Source organism: Acipenser ruthenus, chromosome 17 (assembly GCF_902713425.1).
Source record: "Acipenser ruthenus chromosome 17, fAciRut3.2 maternal haplotype, whole genome shotgun sequence".
In the NCBI taxonomy this organism is placed as follows: Eukaryota; Metazoa; Chordata; class Actinopteri; order Acipenseriformes; family Acipenseridae; genus Acipenser; species Acipenser ruthenus.
This window is the reverse complement of record NC_081205.1, coordinates 31,385,180-31,401,907: the sequence shown is the minus strand read 5'-3', so window position 1 is coordinate 31,401,907 and position 16,728 is coordinate 31,385,180. Positions and strand designations below refer to the sequence as shown.

General features: G+C 40.5%; 2 protein-coding genes across 2 annotated transcripts; both read left to right on the top strand.

The window, feature by feature from the left end:
• Positions 1-5,091: 5,091 nt before the first annotated feature.
• Positions 5,092-7,358, top strand: LOC117422816 (transcription factor HES-2). Its single transcript, XM_034038015.3, has 4 exons — positions 5,092-5,320; positions 5,498-5,593; positions 5,726-5,804; positions 6,582-7,358. The coding sequence occupies exons 1-4, from the start codon at positions 5,255-5,257 to the stop codon at positions 7,013-7,015; spliced, it is 675 nt and encodes a 224-aa protein (XP_033893906.1). The 5' UTR covers positions 5,092-5,254; the 3' UTR covers positions 7,016-7,358.
• A 4,334-nt stretch (positions 7,359-11,692) lies between these two features.
• LOC117423732 (transcription cofactor HES-6-like) lies at positions 11,693-13,830 on the top strand. The gene is made up of 4 exons (XM_034039855.3): positions 11,693-12,114; positions 12,250-12,336; positions 12,466-12,547; positions 12,664-13,830. The coding sequence occupies exons 1-4, from the start codon at positions 12,034-12,036 to the stop codon at positions 13,095-13,097; spliced, it is 684 nt and encodes a 227-aa protein (XP_033895746.1). The 5' UTR covers positions 11,693-12,033; the 3' UTR covers positions 13,098-13,830.
• Positions 13,831-16,728: the final 2,898 nt, after the last annotated feature.

Genomic DNA, 16,728 nt, shown 5'->3' with positions numbered 1-16,728 from the left:
AATTTAAAAACCTTCGTCCCAACTTTAAAGAAAAAAACAATTGCACTATCAAAACATATAAGACTGAAGTGGTGAAAAATATATATATATATGTTTAAAATATTTGTAAAACGATGTATGAAAGTGACTGTTTGAATATATTAAAAGCATTCTGTTTTATATTAAAACAAATGCACACTGTGCTTAAACAGTTAACTGACAGATGAAGACATTGTAAGGCTGCGGTTCCCTTTATATGACCAGTTGGAAGTTATGTGTAGTGCTTGTGAGCCTCCCTGATTAGCCAGATGGCTTCTCAACAGTACCATACGGTTCTTTCTTCCAAGCCCCTCGCGCTGCCATTAATAAAAGGGTTTCTGATTGTGTTTAGAAACGATAATTATTTCATTTAACATCTGGCATCTCTGCACTGCTAAAATTCCTATACAGTTTTTACAAAAATAAGTCAGAAGATATAAGGTATTTAATAAGGAAATAGATATAGATCTAAATATCTCTATAATGAGCAGTTACAGTGCAGCTACCTTCTCTTACACTTTATTCTAAGGGTTTCGTATTGCAATTCCCTGTATAGTGTGTTCAATTCAATTCAGCAGACCCTGTGCTAAGGTGCTGTGACATGAGTTCACAAACAGCTGTGCAGAGTTGTTGTTACCAGATGCCAGCACCATCTCGTGAATCACATATCCCTGGACACAGTACCTGTTCACTAGATCTCTTGCAACTACACAGACACTTTTCTGATTTATCCTGTGTGACACGTGTCTATGTTAAAATACAATGGGTTTAGTCCAGTCTTTAATGAACTCCTATTAAAGACTGGAGGAAAAGATTTGAAAATATAGCCGAATCGGACACTCAGAGCTGGACAGCTCCTTCTCAATGAATGTTAAAGTATCTTTAGACAGGGTGCATATTACATTGATTTGAGTAATTGTAATAAGAGCCGCTCAAATGATTGGACATTTGAAATGAAAATGTCATTTGATTAATAACTAATTGAAATAAAAAGGGTTGGTTCTGAAGCAAGGGGGGTTGCATTAACCATTCTGGTTTGGAATGCCCAGCTTCACACCAGACAGCCTTGACTTTTTGACTGTCTGAAGGCATGCATAATACTATCATCTATTTAAGGCATAGGGTAGCGATGGAATAACTAGGCTGGGTAAGAATCTCCTTTAAGCATAGACCAGCCTTAGCTTGGAATGACCTCCCGATTTCATTAAAAAAAAAAAAACACCTCCAGCTTTCCTTTGTTGTTTTAATCTCTGATGAAAGCCAATGTGAATGATGCATGCAATTATTACAGCTAGATTACAGCCAAGTGGTTTCTAACAAAACTGCAGACTGTCTAATGTAATTGTCTTGTGGATGGGTAATGTAATGTTGAAAATGTAATGTAACACGTTATCAAGATAAACCTAGTATTGTGTCTCAAATCGGTTTCTTTAGTGCTCCAGTCCTGTTTAAATAGCAGAAAGTTTAAGTAATATACACTCATGTATCCACTCACAGTCAGCACTCAGTCATTTCAAGTATTAGTGCCTAAGTGCTAGATCTCCAATGAACCAGTCTTCAGCATCCAGACGCATTTATGAGCATTCCATACCTACGGTTATAAAGCCCCCAAATTAAATACGCTTTGCTATTCATTGTTCAGTAATTGAAAGACTATCTGGGTAAAACAATTGGACATTTTGCATAAATTAGTCAGATAACAAAGAAAGCATTTACAATTCTAAGTCAGACCTCCACACCAGCCTTTTAAGGGCAATTCCGCGTTATTATCTTTCCAGGCTGTAAGCACCTCTCCTCTCCCATTCCAAAGCAAGGAAAATCAGAACGCGCCCAATTGTCCAAAAAACAAATCATAAATACAATGTTCGGGGCAAAGGTGAGAGTGCGTGCGGGTCGCGTGGCCAGATGTCTTATAATGCTTGCATTGTCCTCCCTCTCACTGACATCCCCAGAGATCCGCATGCAGCAAAGCCTTCAGTGCTTCAAATACACCCCCTCTCACTCAGGAGCAAATGCATCACCAGAGGGGCTCCAAAAGAGTTGCCTTTTCTCTTTTGCAAATCCTGATTTACAGGTATTTAGCGCTCGATGACAGATTTCCTCTACAAAAGACTCGCAGATGCAGCCGACCGCCTGCCAGTACTCGCATGCCTGCCTTCTGCGCATAAATCCCCAATTGTGGTCAGCCGTTCCGTGTGGCTTCGCAAACTTCTTAAAGAGGATTTTTTTTGTTTGTTGGTTGGTTTTTAACACATGTGCTTAAACCTGTCTTGGATACGTTTTGTAATATGATTAATGATCAATAATCGGTCATTTATGCAAGTGCTGCGGTAATATAGCCTAATGTTTAGAAATGAGTGATTATTATTATTATTATTATTATTATTATTATTATTATTATTATTATTATTATTATTATTATTATTCAGAGTGGGGCTTATTTATACTTGAAGTGTACACTTGGATATATGTTTTTTCTATGTATCAACTTCATGAACTTGGATATTGTATTTTTTAGTTGCATTGTTGGGATATTTCTTTTTTTTATTTTGTGTTATTGTTCTGCGTTATGTCTAAAAAAAACCTAATAGAAATGCATTTAAAAAGAAAGCAAAAAAGAAATGAGTGTTTATTCGGTTAACAATATGGCCACTGTAAACATGTGCTTTATTTACCGTTAATCGATGGTTTGAAAACGATGGCCCGTGTTGTACACGACAAAAATACACGACAAACATAACAACTTATTATTTTGCTGCCCGGGCAAGCGCAGTACACGGTGTGTTTTAACGCATACCACAAAATAACACCACATCGTTCTTCCTAACAGGAGCTTACACTTGTACAGTACATATAAAGTGCATGTACTGCTAAACTGTGGAATGTGTAAGTTCTGCCACTATTTCCAAACACATCCCAACAATGGACACGTGCCCCGTGGATCTCATTCACTTGCAAAGCAGCGCTCTGCCCTCCATATGCTGTTTACTAATACTGCAGTGGCCCTATTATCCACACTAATGTGGTGGAAAAAAACTATTTAGAAAGGAACTTAGCTAAATAAAGACAGCCTGAGTCGCGTACCTCCGGCGCCGGAGACCGCACATATTCATGGGATCGCATTTTCATGTTTTCTTCGTAACGGTTTTAGTTAAATGACTATTTCTGGTTTACAGAAGTTTACAGGAGGCTTGGTTATGATTTGATTGGTTTGTATTTCTTTTACATGGTATGATTATTGTTTTAATAAAAGTACCATATCATAAGAATAATACAAATAAGGAGAAACAAATTATATTGAAAGACATCATAATTAGATTTTCTGGTTGTAACAACTGAAGTCAAGGCATCTAAGGGTTATCATATAGAAAACATGTTATTATAGCTTGGCATACTCAATGATATCTACAATACAGCATGTATGGTTAATGCCACCAATTGAAATGGCATGGTCACTGGAAATACCTGTGTATCATTAAAATATCATTGTGTATCGGGGTTATATTCCTTGCACAGAATAGATTTGGGTCACCTGCACCTGCCTTGGGATGAAATGCTACCGCCCCTCCCTTCCCTTACCCAGGGCCACTTGGGGGTTAAACGCGGGGTGCTTCTAGGCTCGCTGTTCATTTGTCCGCGGGGTTATTGCACTTCACGGTTATTAGATTTGTCTGAATAAAGCAAATTGTGTCGTGCAGTTTCCCACGTTACAGCATTCGCATGCCAGTCGCGTGTCTTCAGTCAAACAGAGCTATGGTCGTGAATTCCTAAAGAAACTATTGGGGGAGAAGGACATCTGCCCACGAGAATCCATCGACATCTGCCGCACTTTCTTCAACTTACCGCCGGACTTGTTTCTCTTTCTTTCTTTCTTTCTTTCTTTCTTTCTTTCTTTTTTCTAATAGTTCATAACAGATGTTAAAGGTGGTCCCTTTTACAAAATGAAGTGAAAAAAAAAAGTTTGCCAAAAGTCAGATGGTTATGCAAATGCTTGAGCGGCAAACAGAGGCTGCATTAGCATATTTAACTGTGTGCATTATGTATGTATCCATTATGGATGGATGGATGGATGGATGTAAAATGTATGTTTTCATAGTCGGAATGCTGGCAATAACACTCGCGGAATTGTGGCTACGGTACTGAATCAACACCTGTTAGGAAGGACCTGATAAGGATGGCTAGTTTCTGAAGGGGTGTCATTCACGTGGATGGGCTGAACATCAAAGAGACGCACTCATATACAACGCGATATTACCCGAACCCTATCCCCATTCTGATACGATTGTACACATTAAGTACATTGTAACTGTACATAATAACATGGTAATTATATGTAAGAACACGTGTATTTACTAAGTAACTCCTATGTAAATAGACACTTATTGTAAAGTGTCACCCTTTAATCTTGCATGTCATACTTCTAGGATATAACGCTGTAGAAGTAAACGCAGCTGCTTCCTGGTACTTACTTCCTGTGCTGTAGGGCAGATTCACTCCAATGATGAAGCAGCAATCTGGCCATATGACCAACCACACAGGAAGTGACTGCATACCAGGCAGAAGCATTTTGATTTGTGAGCCCCAAACCTTCACAGGAGGAAGGAGAACGGGCTGGAAGCGCTTACTGGCACCCCTTTAAAGCGGGAGACGTTACAAACTATCCGTGACAACGAAGCGACTCTAAAGAACTGGTGAAGTGACTTAAAAATCAACAGGAAGGGTGATCAACAATGGCAACCTGGATTTCATTCAGTGCCTGCGGGTGTATAGATTTCGTGTATTGTAGGTACAATGTCGTCAGTTCATTAGAATCAAATCCCAGGTGTAATCGAAGTAATTACAGACTCTTGTTACTCCCTGGGAACTTGAGAAAAAAAAATGTGATTCGAACAACCATGTGTCCTTTTTTTTCATAAAGTGAGGGTAGAGGGTTTCACCATGGTAGAGGGTTCTAGGGTGGACATCTGTCGCCTCTTTGGGCGGGCAAGTTGGCTATTGAAAGTGAGCAGTGACCTGTCAGCCCTGATTAATGGGCGGGAGCCTGTGGGATCGACCCCGTGTGTGGGAAAATAACTCAGCCAGAGAGGGCTCTTATTCACATGCTAATTCGTGCGTATAAATAGCGACGCTGAGGACTGCGGAGGCCGCATAGATACACCACATTTCAAACGAGAAAGATCTAACTGGAAAAAAAAAAGACATTCGGCTTTGATAATTGCAAAGCATACTGAAGGAAATGACCGCTACCACGATGGGACACAGCAACGTGGACAGCGTTTCTAGTTCTAAAGAACAGAGAAAGGTATGGCTTTCGACCAGAAAACACTTTTTCTTTGACACCGGGAATCAAATGTAATCATTTTAACGAGAGACAACAGCAAGCAAACAAACAAACAAACAAACAAATAATAATAATAATAATCCATTAAAATATATTTATTTCAAAGCAATTGCGTTTATGTTTATTTTCTGTTTGTAGCTGAGAAAGCCGCTGATTGAAAGAAAAAGACGTGAAAGGATCAACACTTGCTTGGACCAGCTCAAACAAGCGGTAGTTGGCGCCTTTCGTCTTGATGTAAGTAGCCGGTTCTGTTGCGTGTTTGCTTTCTCTCTCTCTTTTTGTGAAAGTAGAACAAAGTCATTTAACGAAAGAGCCGTATTGTGGTTTGTGACCCTGATTTTAAAATGCTCTCCTTGTCTCTAACAGCAATCAAAGATGGAAAAAGCGGATATCCTTGAAATGACCGTGAAGCACCTGCAGAATATCCAAAACAATAAAATGACGAGTAAGTGCAGTGATGTGTTACATAGCTTTTAAATCATGATTTTAAATATATAAAATACGTGGACGCGCAATAGTTTAGTGGCTCAAAGGAACGTGTATTCATGATTTGTAAGTTAGTGCAGGTTTCGTTATTACCACTAGAGGGCGCCCGATTGCAGCGAAAGAAAAAAAATGGCAGGAACTTCATCAATGCCAAGTTCAATAAAGAAACGCGTCCCCCCCCCCCCAGTTACTTTGTTGTTTATTCGGTTACTTAAAATGTGTGTTATCTACAACATACAACACATACTGTTTTTAATGTTTTTAAAACCAGATGTTTGTCATACTTTGCGCATACCGGCTTTATATGAATGGTGTATTCAGTCCCCATTTTCATCTCTAATACACGGGGACCAACATGTAAGCGAGGTCTGTTATCTGTTTCAAAGTTGAGAAAAAAAAAATCAACACATTTAAGTGGGCGCTGAAAAGGAGTACACTGAATAATAAAGTAAACAAGGAGATGCGTTTTTATATAGCTTGCCATGAAATTATATAGCTGTCAAAAAATTAAACGTGACAAATAAACCGCTGCATAGATATTATGGGTTAAACAGAACGGTTCCTGGGGTCCATGGATGTTCCAAGGCCGTTAAAATGCTGCTAGCTACCTTACTTGCTGAGTTCGAGGATCATGAGTGTAACACCTCTTTTCACCACTAGGCGGCCCCAGCTACAACAAAGACACACCAAGCTTCCAATGCTGCACTGACACCGATTTCCAATTCTGATTTCACAGCTGATTCAACTGTGGGCCTGGAAGCGCAGCAGAGGTACAGCACGGGCTATATCCAGTGCGTGCACGAACTCCACAACCTGCTTCTAACGTGCGAGTGGATGGACAAGACATTGGGGGCCCGTCTGCTTAACCACCTGCTTAAATCTCTGCCACGATCCAAACAGGAGTCGTGCACGCCAGCCCTCAGACCTGCTACCCCAGTCACTCCCTGCTGCCCCCCTCACCACCTCCAGGGCTCCCCCGTGTCCTGCGGGGCGGCGACTCCAGCTCCAGACCAACAGTTTGGGGGCTGTGACGTCAGCTTTGCGAGAGACGTGGCGTCAGAGAACACAGAGCCCGCTCCCGACTATCTGACGGGACCCCTGAGGCAGCAGGCGCGTCGCCTGTGTAACAGCCCTCGTTTGGGCTCGCTGGATATGTGGAGGCCGTGGTAACAGAGGAATGCGAACCTTTCTGTTCTGCACGTTCTAGACTCGTCTTACTTTATGTATCTTATAGATATGCTTCTCGGGACTCCTGTGGGGCTGTACTGTTCCAGCAGGCGCATTGAGACCCTGGTTACTTCACGCTCAAGGAAACCACCACGTTTAGCCTGCATTGTAGAAGGCTATTATTTGTTTATTTATTGAAATAACTAAGTTATTAAATAGAGACATTCTCTGCGCTTTTCTTAGGTGTTAAAGTGATTCATGTATAATTAACTTGTATATGTGTTCTTTTCTCTCTTGTTTGTAATTTAAACGTATTAACCCATTAATAAAATATTATATTTATGAATGTATGTTCGTGTGTATTTTTCATGAAGGTCGCGCTCTCTCTCCAGCTCTCTCTGTTTTAAAAGGAGCTGTAACTGCGGGGGGGGGGGGGGTTGCCCATTACCTGATGAGAAACCAGGAATGTCACATGACTCTACAACCTTCCGATTGAATTTGAAACATGTGACTACTGAGTCACTTCTGTGTCTAGCTAGACTCACGGCACACCACTGATTCAGAAACACACATTTGGTGACAGTGGAAAGGGTGAAAAGTTCATTTTTATTGTCATTCAAGACATCATAAAATAAACATCACACCAGGTGATTAACCCGCATCGGAGCAATAGTGACACGTTATGGAAATCTCTGCGCGTTTGAAGTTCTGTTCGATCACCTGGTTTCAAGACCTCTCGAGCCGTGTCCTCTGATCTGTCGGCTTTAGAAACAGTAACACGGCGGTGCTACAAGCACCACCACGCTGTCACGACAGAATGACATCTGCACCACGCTGTCACGACAAAATTACATCTGTCATCAAATAGGGCAGCGACGCCCTCAGTACACATTCAAGGCATTTTAAAGCCCAGGGCCACTAACATGGATAGTGTCTAAGGGAGGTTACTACAAGGCAAATAGGCAAAGGTTTTAATATATATTTAATTATTGTTTAATTAGTCCAATAAAATGTATATCATCTTCTCTTTGTCTATAATGCCTTTTAATAGTTATGTGTGAATGGGTTAGAGAAATACTTTCCCAGTGCTTTGGTGATTACAAATACAGCACCAGTATGTATTCCTGTAGACCTATACATAAATTTAGAGGTATACTTTCTTCAACACACACAGAATACAGCGAGTCTTCTCTCTCGCTACACAGTCTCTGTTTGGTACAAATGACATTCACGTATCAGATGCAGATAATCATTCATTCTTAAGTCATAAATTCTGAAGACAAAAATCGATTTCTTCACACCAGAGATTCTAGGCTAAACCTGCGTGCGCGTGGTATGCGTGTACGCGTCACTTTCTGTAGCTTCATTCAAAATGCTGGGTAGCGGGGAGTATTTTAGGTAACCCAAACGGCCTGGCCGCCTGCAGGTAATCTACATTTAAAAAAACAAAACAGGTAAGAGATCGAGTTATAAACAAGAGTGGCAGCATAATATGTAACAAATTAAGACAATTGGTAAACGTATTTGCACTACGTTCCACATAAAACGAAAAGGTGGCTGATTTCACACTTTTTTTCTGCAGCAAAGGAGACTAACCAGGAGTCTGTTGCAAAAAGAACCGGCCAATTTTACTGCAAAGGCATGCATAACAATGGTACCTGCTACCCGAGGACGCAAATGGCCCAGACTTACCTGTTTCCATTACAACTGTGCTGAACCGGTGTAGGACCCAACTGACCTGATGATAATAAGCCTAATTGTTAATCAGAATGCTAAATTACCTGCTCTGTCTGTGCTCTATTATGCTGCTTTTAGCACGAACATATCTATCTTGAATTTACAAAACAATTTCAGAAAATAAAAATAAATAAACGTGTTTCTAAGTCTGCAAGTGGCCATGAAGGATGAAGACTGGGAGAAATCACAAACACAGCATGGCTGCGCCATGGTATTATATCTGGATGTATATAACGGCACTTCAACACCTCAAGCTGCGCTAAATGTCATTTGTTTCAGTCAGGCCTGGGGCTCTGCAGCAGCTGCCCCTTGTTGCCAGTTTCTTCCCATCTGTCTGAGCTGATTCAATATTTCCGTAGGCCCTATGAAGAAAGCTTATGAGCAAGAAAGAGCCCCGTATTTCCTATACACAACTTGTGAAAAAGGGTCAATTAACGCTTTCGTACATGGAATATTTTAAAACAAATATCTAAATCTATTTTTCATTGATTTATTTTTTTTCAAATTTGTTCCACTGCTTTACATGGGGAAACATATTGCATCCTCATATGAGGTCACCATGCATGAGAGCGGTTCATTCCATGCTGCACTATGGTGTGGCGATGGCGAGGGCAGTCCACTTGAAATATCTGGATCAGGAAATCCCCCTGGCTGTAAACTCACACCGCATTATCTTTTAGGGTCCCGTAAAGTCTGAATGAGGAATTTCTCACTCTTAGGTGTTCTTCTTGCCAGCTGCCTTTCCTGTACTGAACAATACAGACAAGCACAAAACCGCGTTTGATGTTTCTGACAAAACCCTGCTTGTAAAAAGAAGACTTGTTCTAGCTAGGTACTAAAAATACTACTCTGGGTGCTTTGATGCTTTGACACACGAAACCACGGGAATTGGATCATTTGATCTAATCTTTCTGTACCACTGCAAGTTCTTACTTTTCAAAGACTGTGTGGTTTATTCAAATGACCTAAACCGTCATTAAAAAGGGGATTTTGGTTTATTTATTTTTAATCAGCATCCTTAACAAGTTTATTTAGAGTAAAAAATGTCAGGTTTGGTTTTTATTAAACAGATCGATTGAATAACTTCTCTTTAAACCTGACACAGTGCATCTAGTGTGCATTTCATTAACAACATGGCACATTTGTAACCGGGGTCTGCTCAGCGGTGTTTTAAAACTTTGATCGGCGGTTGCGTGCAATCTGTAAGGTGCAAATTAACGTACAGGAACACTGCTATAAGAACGATTTCACAAGACACTGATCCGTGAACAACACTAACATGGTGAAGAGGGAGAGGGAGAGGGAGAGAGGGCGGGTTGGGCAATCCTACAAGTCCTGAACAAGGGCTCCCCGAGACAGCTGCAAGATCTGCAGGTTAGAATGTTAAAGAATAGCTGAAACATAGCGTGGGCATGGCGAGGTGCCAACAGCTTCCACTTCAAAGCCTGCAAACGCTGCCACCAAGTCTACTGTCAATTTCACAACACCCTGTGCCAAGTGGTTGAACTACAGGATTAGTGCGTAAAAACTGTGTGTGTGTGTGTGTGTGTGTGTGTGTGTGTGTGTGTGTGTGTGTGTGTGTGTGTGTGTGTGAGTGTGTGTGAGCGTGTGTGTGAGTGTGAGTGTGTGTTTTGGTCTGTTTTTACAACGCAAATCACTACACATTTACTACACCTTTATCTATAAACATGAAGATCTCATAAAACACAGAATATACACGAACAGCATTTGAATATTTTTGCAGGATTACTGGAATAAGCGTGAAACTTAAGGAACCTGTATAAATAGGAGCACAAACGTGTATTACTGCTACTACTAGTAATAGTATTAGGTCATTGGTAGTTATTTTATGCTAGTTTAATGATTTTTTTAAATTTCTGTTTATGTAGTTTTGTGAGAGTTTATCGGGCAAACCCCGCATATGGCTGAAGGAATTCCTTATATAAAACAATAACGTATAGTTTTGCGTGTTAACCAGATAGCCAATACAAGAGGTTAGCAGAGGCACCACTTGAGTCGTTGTATTGCGCATACAGCATCATTCATACAAAAGGCATCAATAGCATAAAAAAAGACGGAAACAAATGAAGCGCCAGCAAACACCTGTCGTTCTTTTTGGGGACGAGCCCGTGCTTTAATTCTCTTATTTGATTAATTTGGTCCAAGGGGCTGCAGCTGCCAACTGTCAGCATCGTGTCACATTCACAAGACCAGGGAAAATAGATCTTAGGTTCACAGATCCAAAGTCGGGTTTTTAGAAACGAAGCCGGGTAAATAAATCAGTCTACACAAGTGGGTAATTGAGCAGCCCTAAACACCAAAGGATTCCTTTCATGGTTAAAACAGTGTCATAAGAGTCAAACAGAGGACTCTGAAGCTGGTGCCCTCTTGTGGCTGTTAAAAAAAATGCAGCAACTGCTGAAAACATCAAGCAGCAACTTGTGGCAGAATTCTCCTCAGGTGAAACTGACACAATATGAATATTATATATAAATATGTATATATTACAGTAAATGCTCATTCTGCACTTGAATGTCAATCATTGTTCAAACGTGTGTATCGGTATTCTAATAACCCTTATCAGAAATGCACAATCGTCTTTTGAAATAAAATAAAAATACCTACACAGTTTATTTTTTTTCAGATTATATGGATAAACCCTAAAATCTGCTCTCAAAAATACTATATCAAAGTCAAAATCTAAAAGGCATTATACGCCCTGCTGAAGCGCTTTACATAGCCTATCATTAGACGTGTTATATATAGTATAATAAATGTGTTGTTTTTTTAATCTTAATCGATACCTTATTTTAGTTCAATCGTGCACATGTTTCGTAGAAAATCGCGTCGGGCGGTGACAGGAAACATAAAATTAAGGCAACTCCTTTTTCCAGGGCATTCACAAGTCCGCACGGGCAAAGCCCGCAGTGCCTCCAAACTGAGACAAAAGCCTGCCACACGATTGGCTGACAAGAGGTGCGCTCTGGCGTCTCCGGGTCCTCGCTGCCAAACCGCCTATTGATATGCAAATTAGACCTTATAAATACTTTAGACAACAACTCACTTCCAACGGTAGAACTCTTTGAGATTACACAATAAGAAGCCGGACTGTTGCGCGCGCGCGTGTGTGTGTGTGTGTATGTATATATATATGTGTTTGTGTGTGTGTATGTGCTTCTGTAACTGTGTGAGCCTACCAGCTGCTCTCTTCGTTGGATTGAACCGATTTTGTGGATTACAGTAGTTCGCGTATTTGTTTATTTTTTGGGGGGTTTAAACCAACAATGGCTCCCTCATCCAGACCTTGCAAAAATGGATCTGCCCAGGATGATGAGGAATATTATGGGGTTAAAAGAGACAGAAAGGTAGTTGGCCTTTTTTTGGATGTATATGCATTTGATGGTTATGTTTTTAATGTAAACATGTTTAATTTATAACTATAGTGGGTGGACTCGGGAGCTAATCAAATATATATATTTTTGTAATCTTCTGCATTTTAGGCGAGAAAGCCTTTGGTTGAGAAAATGAGGCGAGCTCGGATCAATGAAAGTCTACACGAACTGAGAGGCCTTCTTGCAGATAGCGATGTAAGTTTTAATACAACAATTTAATTCTGCGTTTAGGCAAAATGTTTTTTTTTTCCATTAGTTGCATGGCATTTAAGGTCTTATTTCTACTACACATTGCAGTACCTAATAATCTTCCCTCTATTGCAGTTTCAGACAAAAACGGAGAATGCCGAAGTGCTGGAAATGACTGTGAAACGAGTTGAGAATATTCTTCGGAGCAGAGATCTTGGTAAGCCGCTGCGCTTCGTGTTTAATGTGCAGAGTTTGCAAATATTACGACGATCACTTTTGTGCAAATGCACTTTTAATTAACCGCAGTCCAAACTGTATGTTTTCTCTTTGCAGAAACCGACACCATGAACCGTGAAGCAAGCGAGCGGTTCGCTGCAGGATACGTACAGTGCATGCACGAGGTGCACATGTTCGTGTCGAATTGCCCCGGGATAGACGCTGCAGTGGCCGCCGAGCTGCTCAACCACCTTTTGGAATCTATGCCCCTGAACGAAGACCATTTTCAGGACATGCTTGTGGATTTAATGTCGGACTCTTCCAGCAGCAGCACTTGGCCTAGCAGGGAAGGGGTATGCCCATCCATGGTATCCCCCGGGGGTGCGGGGTTGTCTGGCCATTCTCCAGCGCCTTCTACAACATCCAGCGAGGACACATGTTCCGATCTAGACGAGACTGATGCGGAACCCAGTCACACTTCGCCGGATAACTCCAGGAGCCACAGCACACCTGGTGTTCTCTGCTCGAAATCCATGTGGAGACCGTGGTGAAACTGTGAACCACTTCGAAAAAAGAACAAGGCACAAAATAGATATCTACCTAGTAGTAGTTTTGTCTCGCGCGTACGAGTGGGCCAGAAGAATGACCGTGTACAGTTTACAAAGGGGTGTGTGGTCATCAAACTTGTAATGTTAAAAACTCGTGAGAAATGTATCGTATGCCACTGTTACTGTCAATCTTGACGGGCGACTGTTGTGTGTGTGTGTGTGTGTGTGTGTGTGTGTGTGTGTGTTTTCTCTGTTGTATTAGTTGAGTGGACACGTCGGTGAATTATTTGTTTAGGACATCATAGCAAAGCTCTTTTTGTAAAGCATAGCGTCTCATTATTTCCCCTCCCCCTTATTTTAATAGAATCCAGATGGCCAATGTATTTGACATCGAGAAAATAGGCCTGGGCAGAAAAGGGTTAAGGGACTGGCACAAGGATGAGCTTGTATGTGTGTGTTTGTGTATAATATGCAAGGAATCGTTCCTACTAGGGATAGAATTGGTTAGCATAATTAGGGATGTATTTCTACCTTCTGTGAAGGAAGGGTGAACTCAAATAAATTGCAATGTTTAGATGTAAGTGTTGATAGCAGGATGCCTTGAAAACTGCATATTGTTCTGGACATGAGAAACGACTGGTAGCACATTATTAATTTTTATTGTAAAACGTCTAATAAAACGTATTAAAGTAAAGCGCTCTGCTGCATCCATGCCACTTGCGTTTGTTTTACTGTATAGTTTTTGTGTGGATGTGTTTTAATTTGTAAACATTTTTTTTTTCCACCTGCGAGACACAAATGATTAGTCTCCATTTATTTGGTGACGATCTGTCAATCATGACTGCCTTAAACGAATGTACGTAATGTACAAACCCCAACCCGCTGTGTTCACGTCATTAAACGGTTATATAGATGTGTTTTTCTAAAACCATTTTCTGTTGTTGTTATATTACTTTGGGTAAAGTGTATCAAATGTGTATTCATACGCCACAAACATTTACACCACACAAACCGAGAAAGAAGGTGTGTTAAAAGCAGTTTCAATTTCTAAACTTTCGGAAAGAACGAATTGTAAATAAGGATATGACATAACTACAGAGGGCTTCAATAAAACCCAGATAAACCGCACCATTCGGTTGTTTGAGCTGTTTGGGTAAGTTGTGGACGGCGTGCTTTGAAGGTCTAAATCGAAGGGTTTTTTTTTTATGGACCAGTTGATCTTGGCGGTCAGTGTCAAATACGCCACATTTCCCAGTGACCAACAATCATCCCCTTCCATTCCATCAAAGTGTTAAAGCTCTTTGATATGCAGTCTAGGATGCTAGTGAGAAAATGCACGAAACTTGTACGATTAAGAGATGCGGATTTTAAACATGACAGCGTCTGTGTGGAATTGTACTCGATATTATACATAAATTCCCATCGCAAAACACAATTTGATAAACAGCGTTATTTAAAAACAAGTAACTGTTTACATCCTTTTAGCGTGTTAATATTCCACTTCGTGCTTCGATATATTCACATAGTGTATCCTTTGCAGTAGGTTAAATAATAAATATGTCACCATATATAGGCTCTCTGTCCATATCTATCTATCTATCTATCTATCTATCTATCTATCTATCTATCTATCTATCTATCTATCTATCTATCTATCTATCTATCTATCTATTTGCAATTGAGAATGAGTTAACAAGGCAGGATTAGCCATGTCTGTTGCGAGCCCTTGTCAGTGGTAATCGTGTCAGTTTTGGCACCTTTCAATCAAATTGGAAGATGTGTTAATGTCCCGACATGTAAATGTGACGTTTCTATCAAAGCCGTTGCTTGCATCTCTATTTAGATGAATAGATGATCTGCAGCAATACTCCAGCGCGTTAACTAGAGGTCTGCATATCAGTGAAGATCTGACATCATGGGATTCAAAAAGAAAAAGTTGTTTTCTTCTGGAGAGAACTACCCTGACTACCTGGTTTTATACTGTGAATAATTCGATTATATACGAGGTGTTATACATATCTCAGCTGTTCCTTTTAAAAGGGGGGCAAAATACATGTAGATTTCTAACTGTATCTACATAACAAATGGGTGTCTTTTTTAAAATGATATTTACAGTATTTGAAATTTAATACAAATACACATTCTTTACACATTCAATCACTTTTAGTGGCGTGATAGAAATGTGAAATACTTTGGGAAGGTTTTTTTTAAGGTGATGATAATGCATTTACTTTATCTGAAGTGCACGGATACAATGCTGCTTAATTACCTTGTTTCACCTTATGTGGAAAACAAGGATGTGATCTTACACGCCACGCCAGATTGCAGGCACTTGACAAATCAATAATATATAATAGGAGAAGAAGGTGGCCCCAAAGACCTCCAGCACCCCCTCCACAGCGGCCAGCACCCCAGTGGCCAGCACTCCCCCCTCCACAGAGGCCAGCACCCCCCTCCACAGCGGCAAGCACCCCCCCCCCCCCCCCCCCTCCACAGCGGCAAGCACCCCCCCCCCCCCCTCCACAGCGGCAAGCACCCCCCTCTCCACAGCGGCCAGATATCTTCATATCACTGAACTACAACGTAAAATAATCTGAGGTGTTGAGGGGTATGGTTTACTTTACAGGCAATATAGAATTAGGCCTACTTCATGTATTGTCCGATATAGTGGAAAACGACCTACTTTCAAATGTCTTGGCCTCACCTACTCACCTACAGTTTGAATTATTGATTGAGGGATACGAAGGTAGGTGTCGACACAGTGGGAAATCGCTTTCTAATTTTAAACGGAGCTGATGTTTAACTGGAGTTTGACGGTTTTGGAATGCAGATTTCAAGGTGAGATATAAACACGGCGCCTTTGAAGAATGACTGTGCGAACAGAGAAGACGGATGACTTGTTGCGTCGGTCAAAATGTAGCATTGCAGGCAATCTTACCAGCGTGGGGGCTGGGTTTGTGAAACCACGATGCCACCAATCCCACGATGAAGGGAACCACCAATCAATAAAGCGAACAAGAATATCAATTAAAAAACGAAGTGGGAATGACACAGTAGTTTCCTTAACCATTAAACATGCCCCGATCTTAAACACGTATACATGATATATTCAGAAACACATACACAGAGTTTCAGGACTGTAATTACCTGCTGTACACAAAATAACCTTTTAATTACTATAGCATTTTGTTAATCATCTGAACCAGTGAAAAACAAATACATAAATACATGCTGACTAAATCATTACTTTACGAAGTATTTTTCCCTCAAGCCATGTTTAAGGGCTTTTGGAAAACAAAATCATTTCGAACCACTGCTGGTGAATTAACAGTTTTATATTAAATGACATTGCTGCCCTCTAGTGTTGAATCTTTCAATTGCATAATTAAATACAATTATCTTTTATTTTGTCATGATTGAATCATGAACTTAATGTTTTTTAGACAGTGGATTACAATAGTATTTTTTTTTATGTGGGATGTTTGGGAAAATATGCAATTTTTAGTAAAAATCTGTAACATAAATACAATTCTTGCGTATGCCGTATGGCCTTGGACCAATTTCAAGGCGAGACACAAATGATTAGTCTCCATTTATTTGGTGACGATCTGTCAATCATGACTGCCTTAAACGA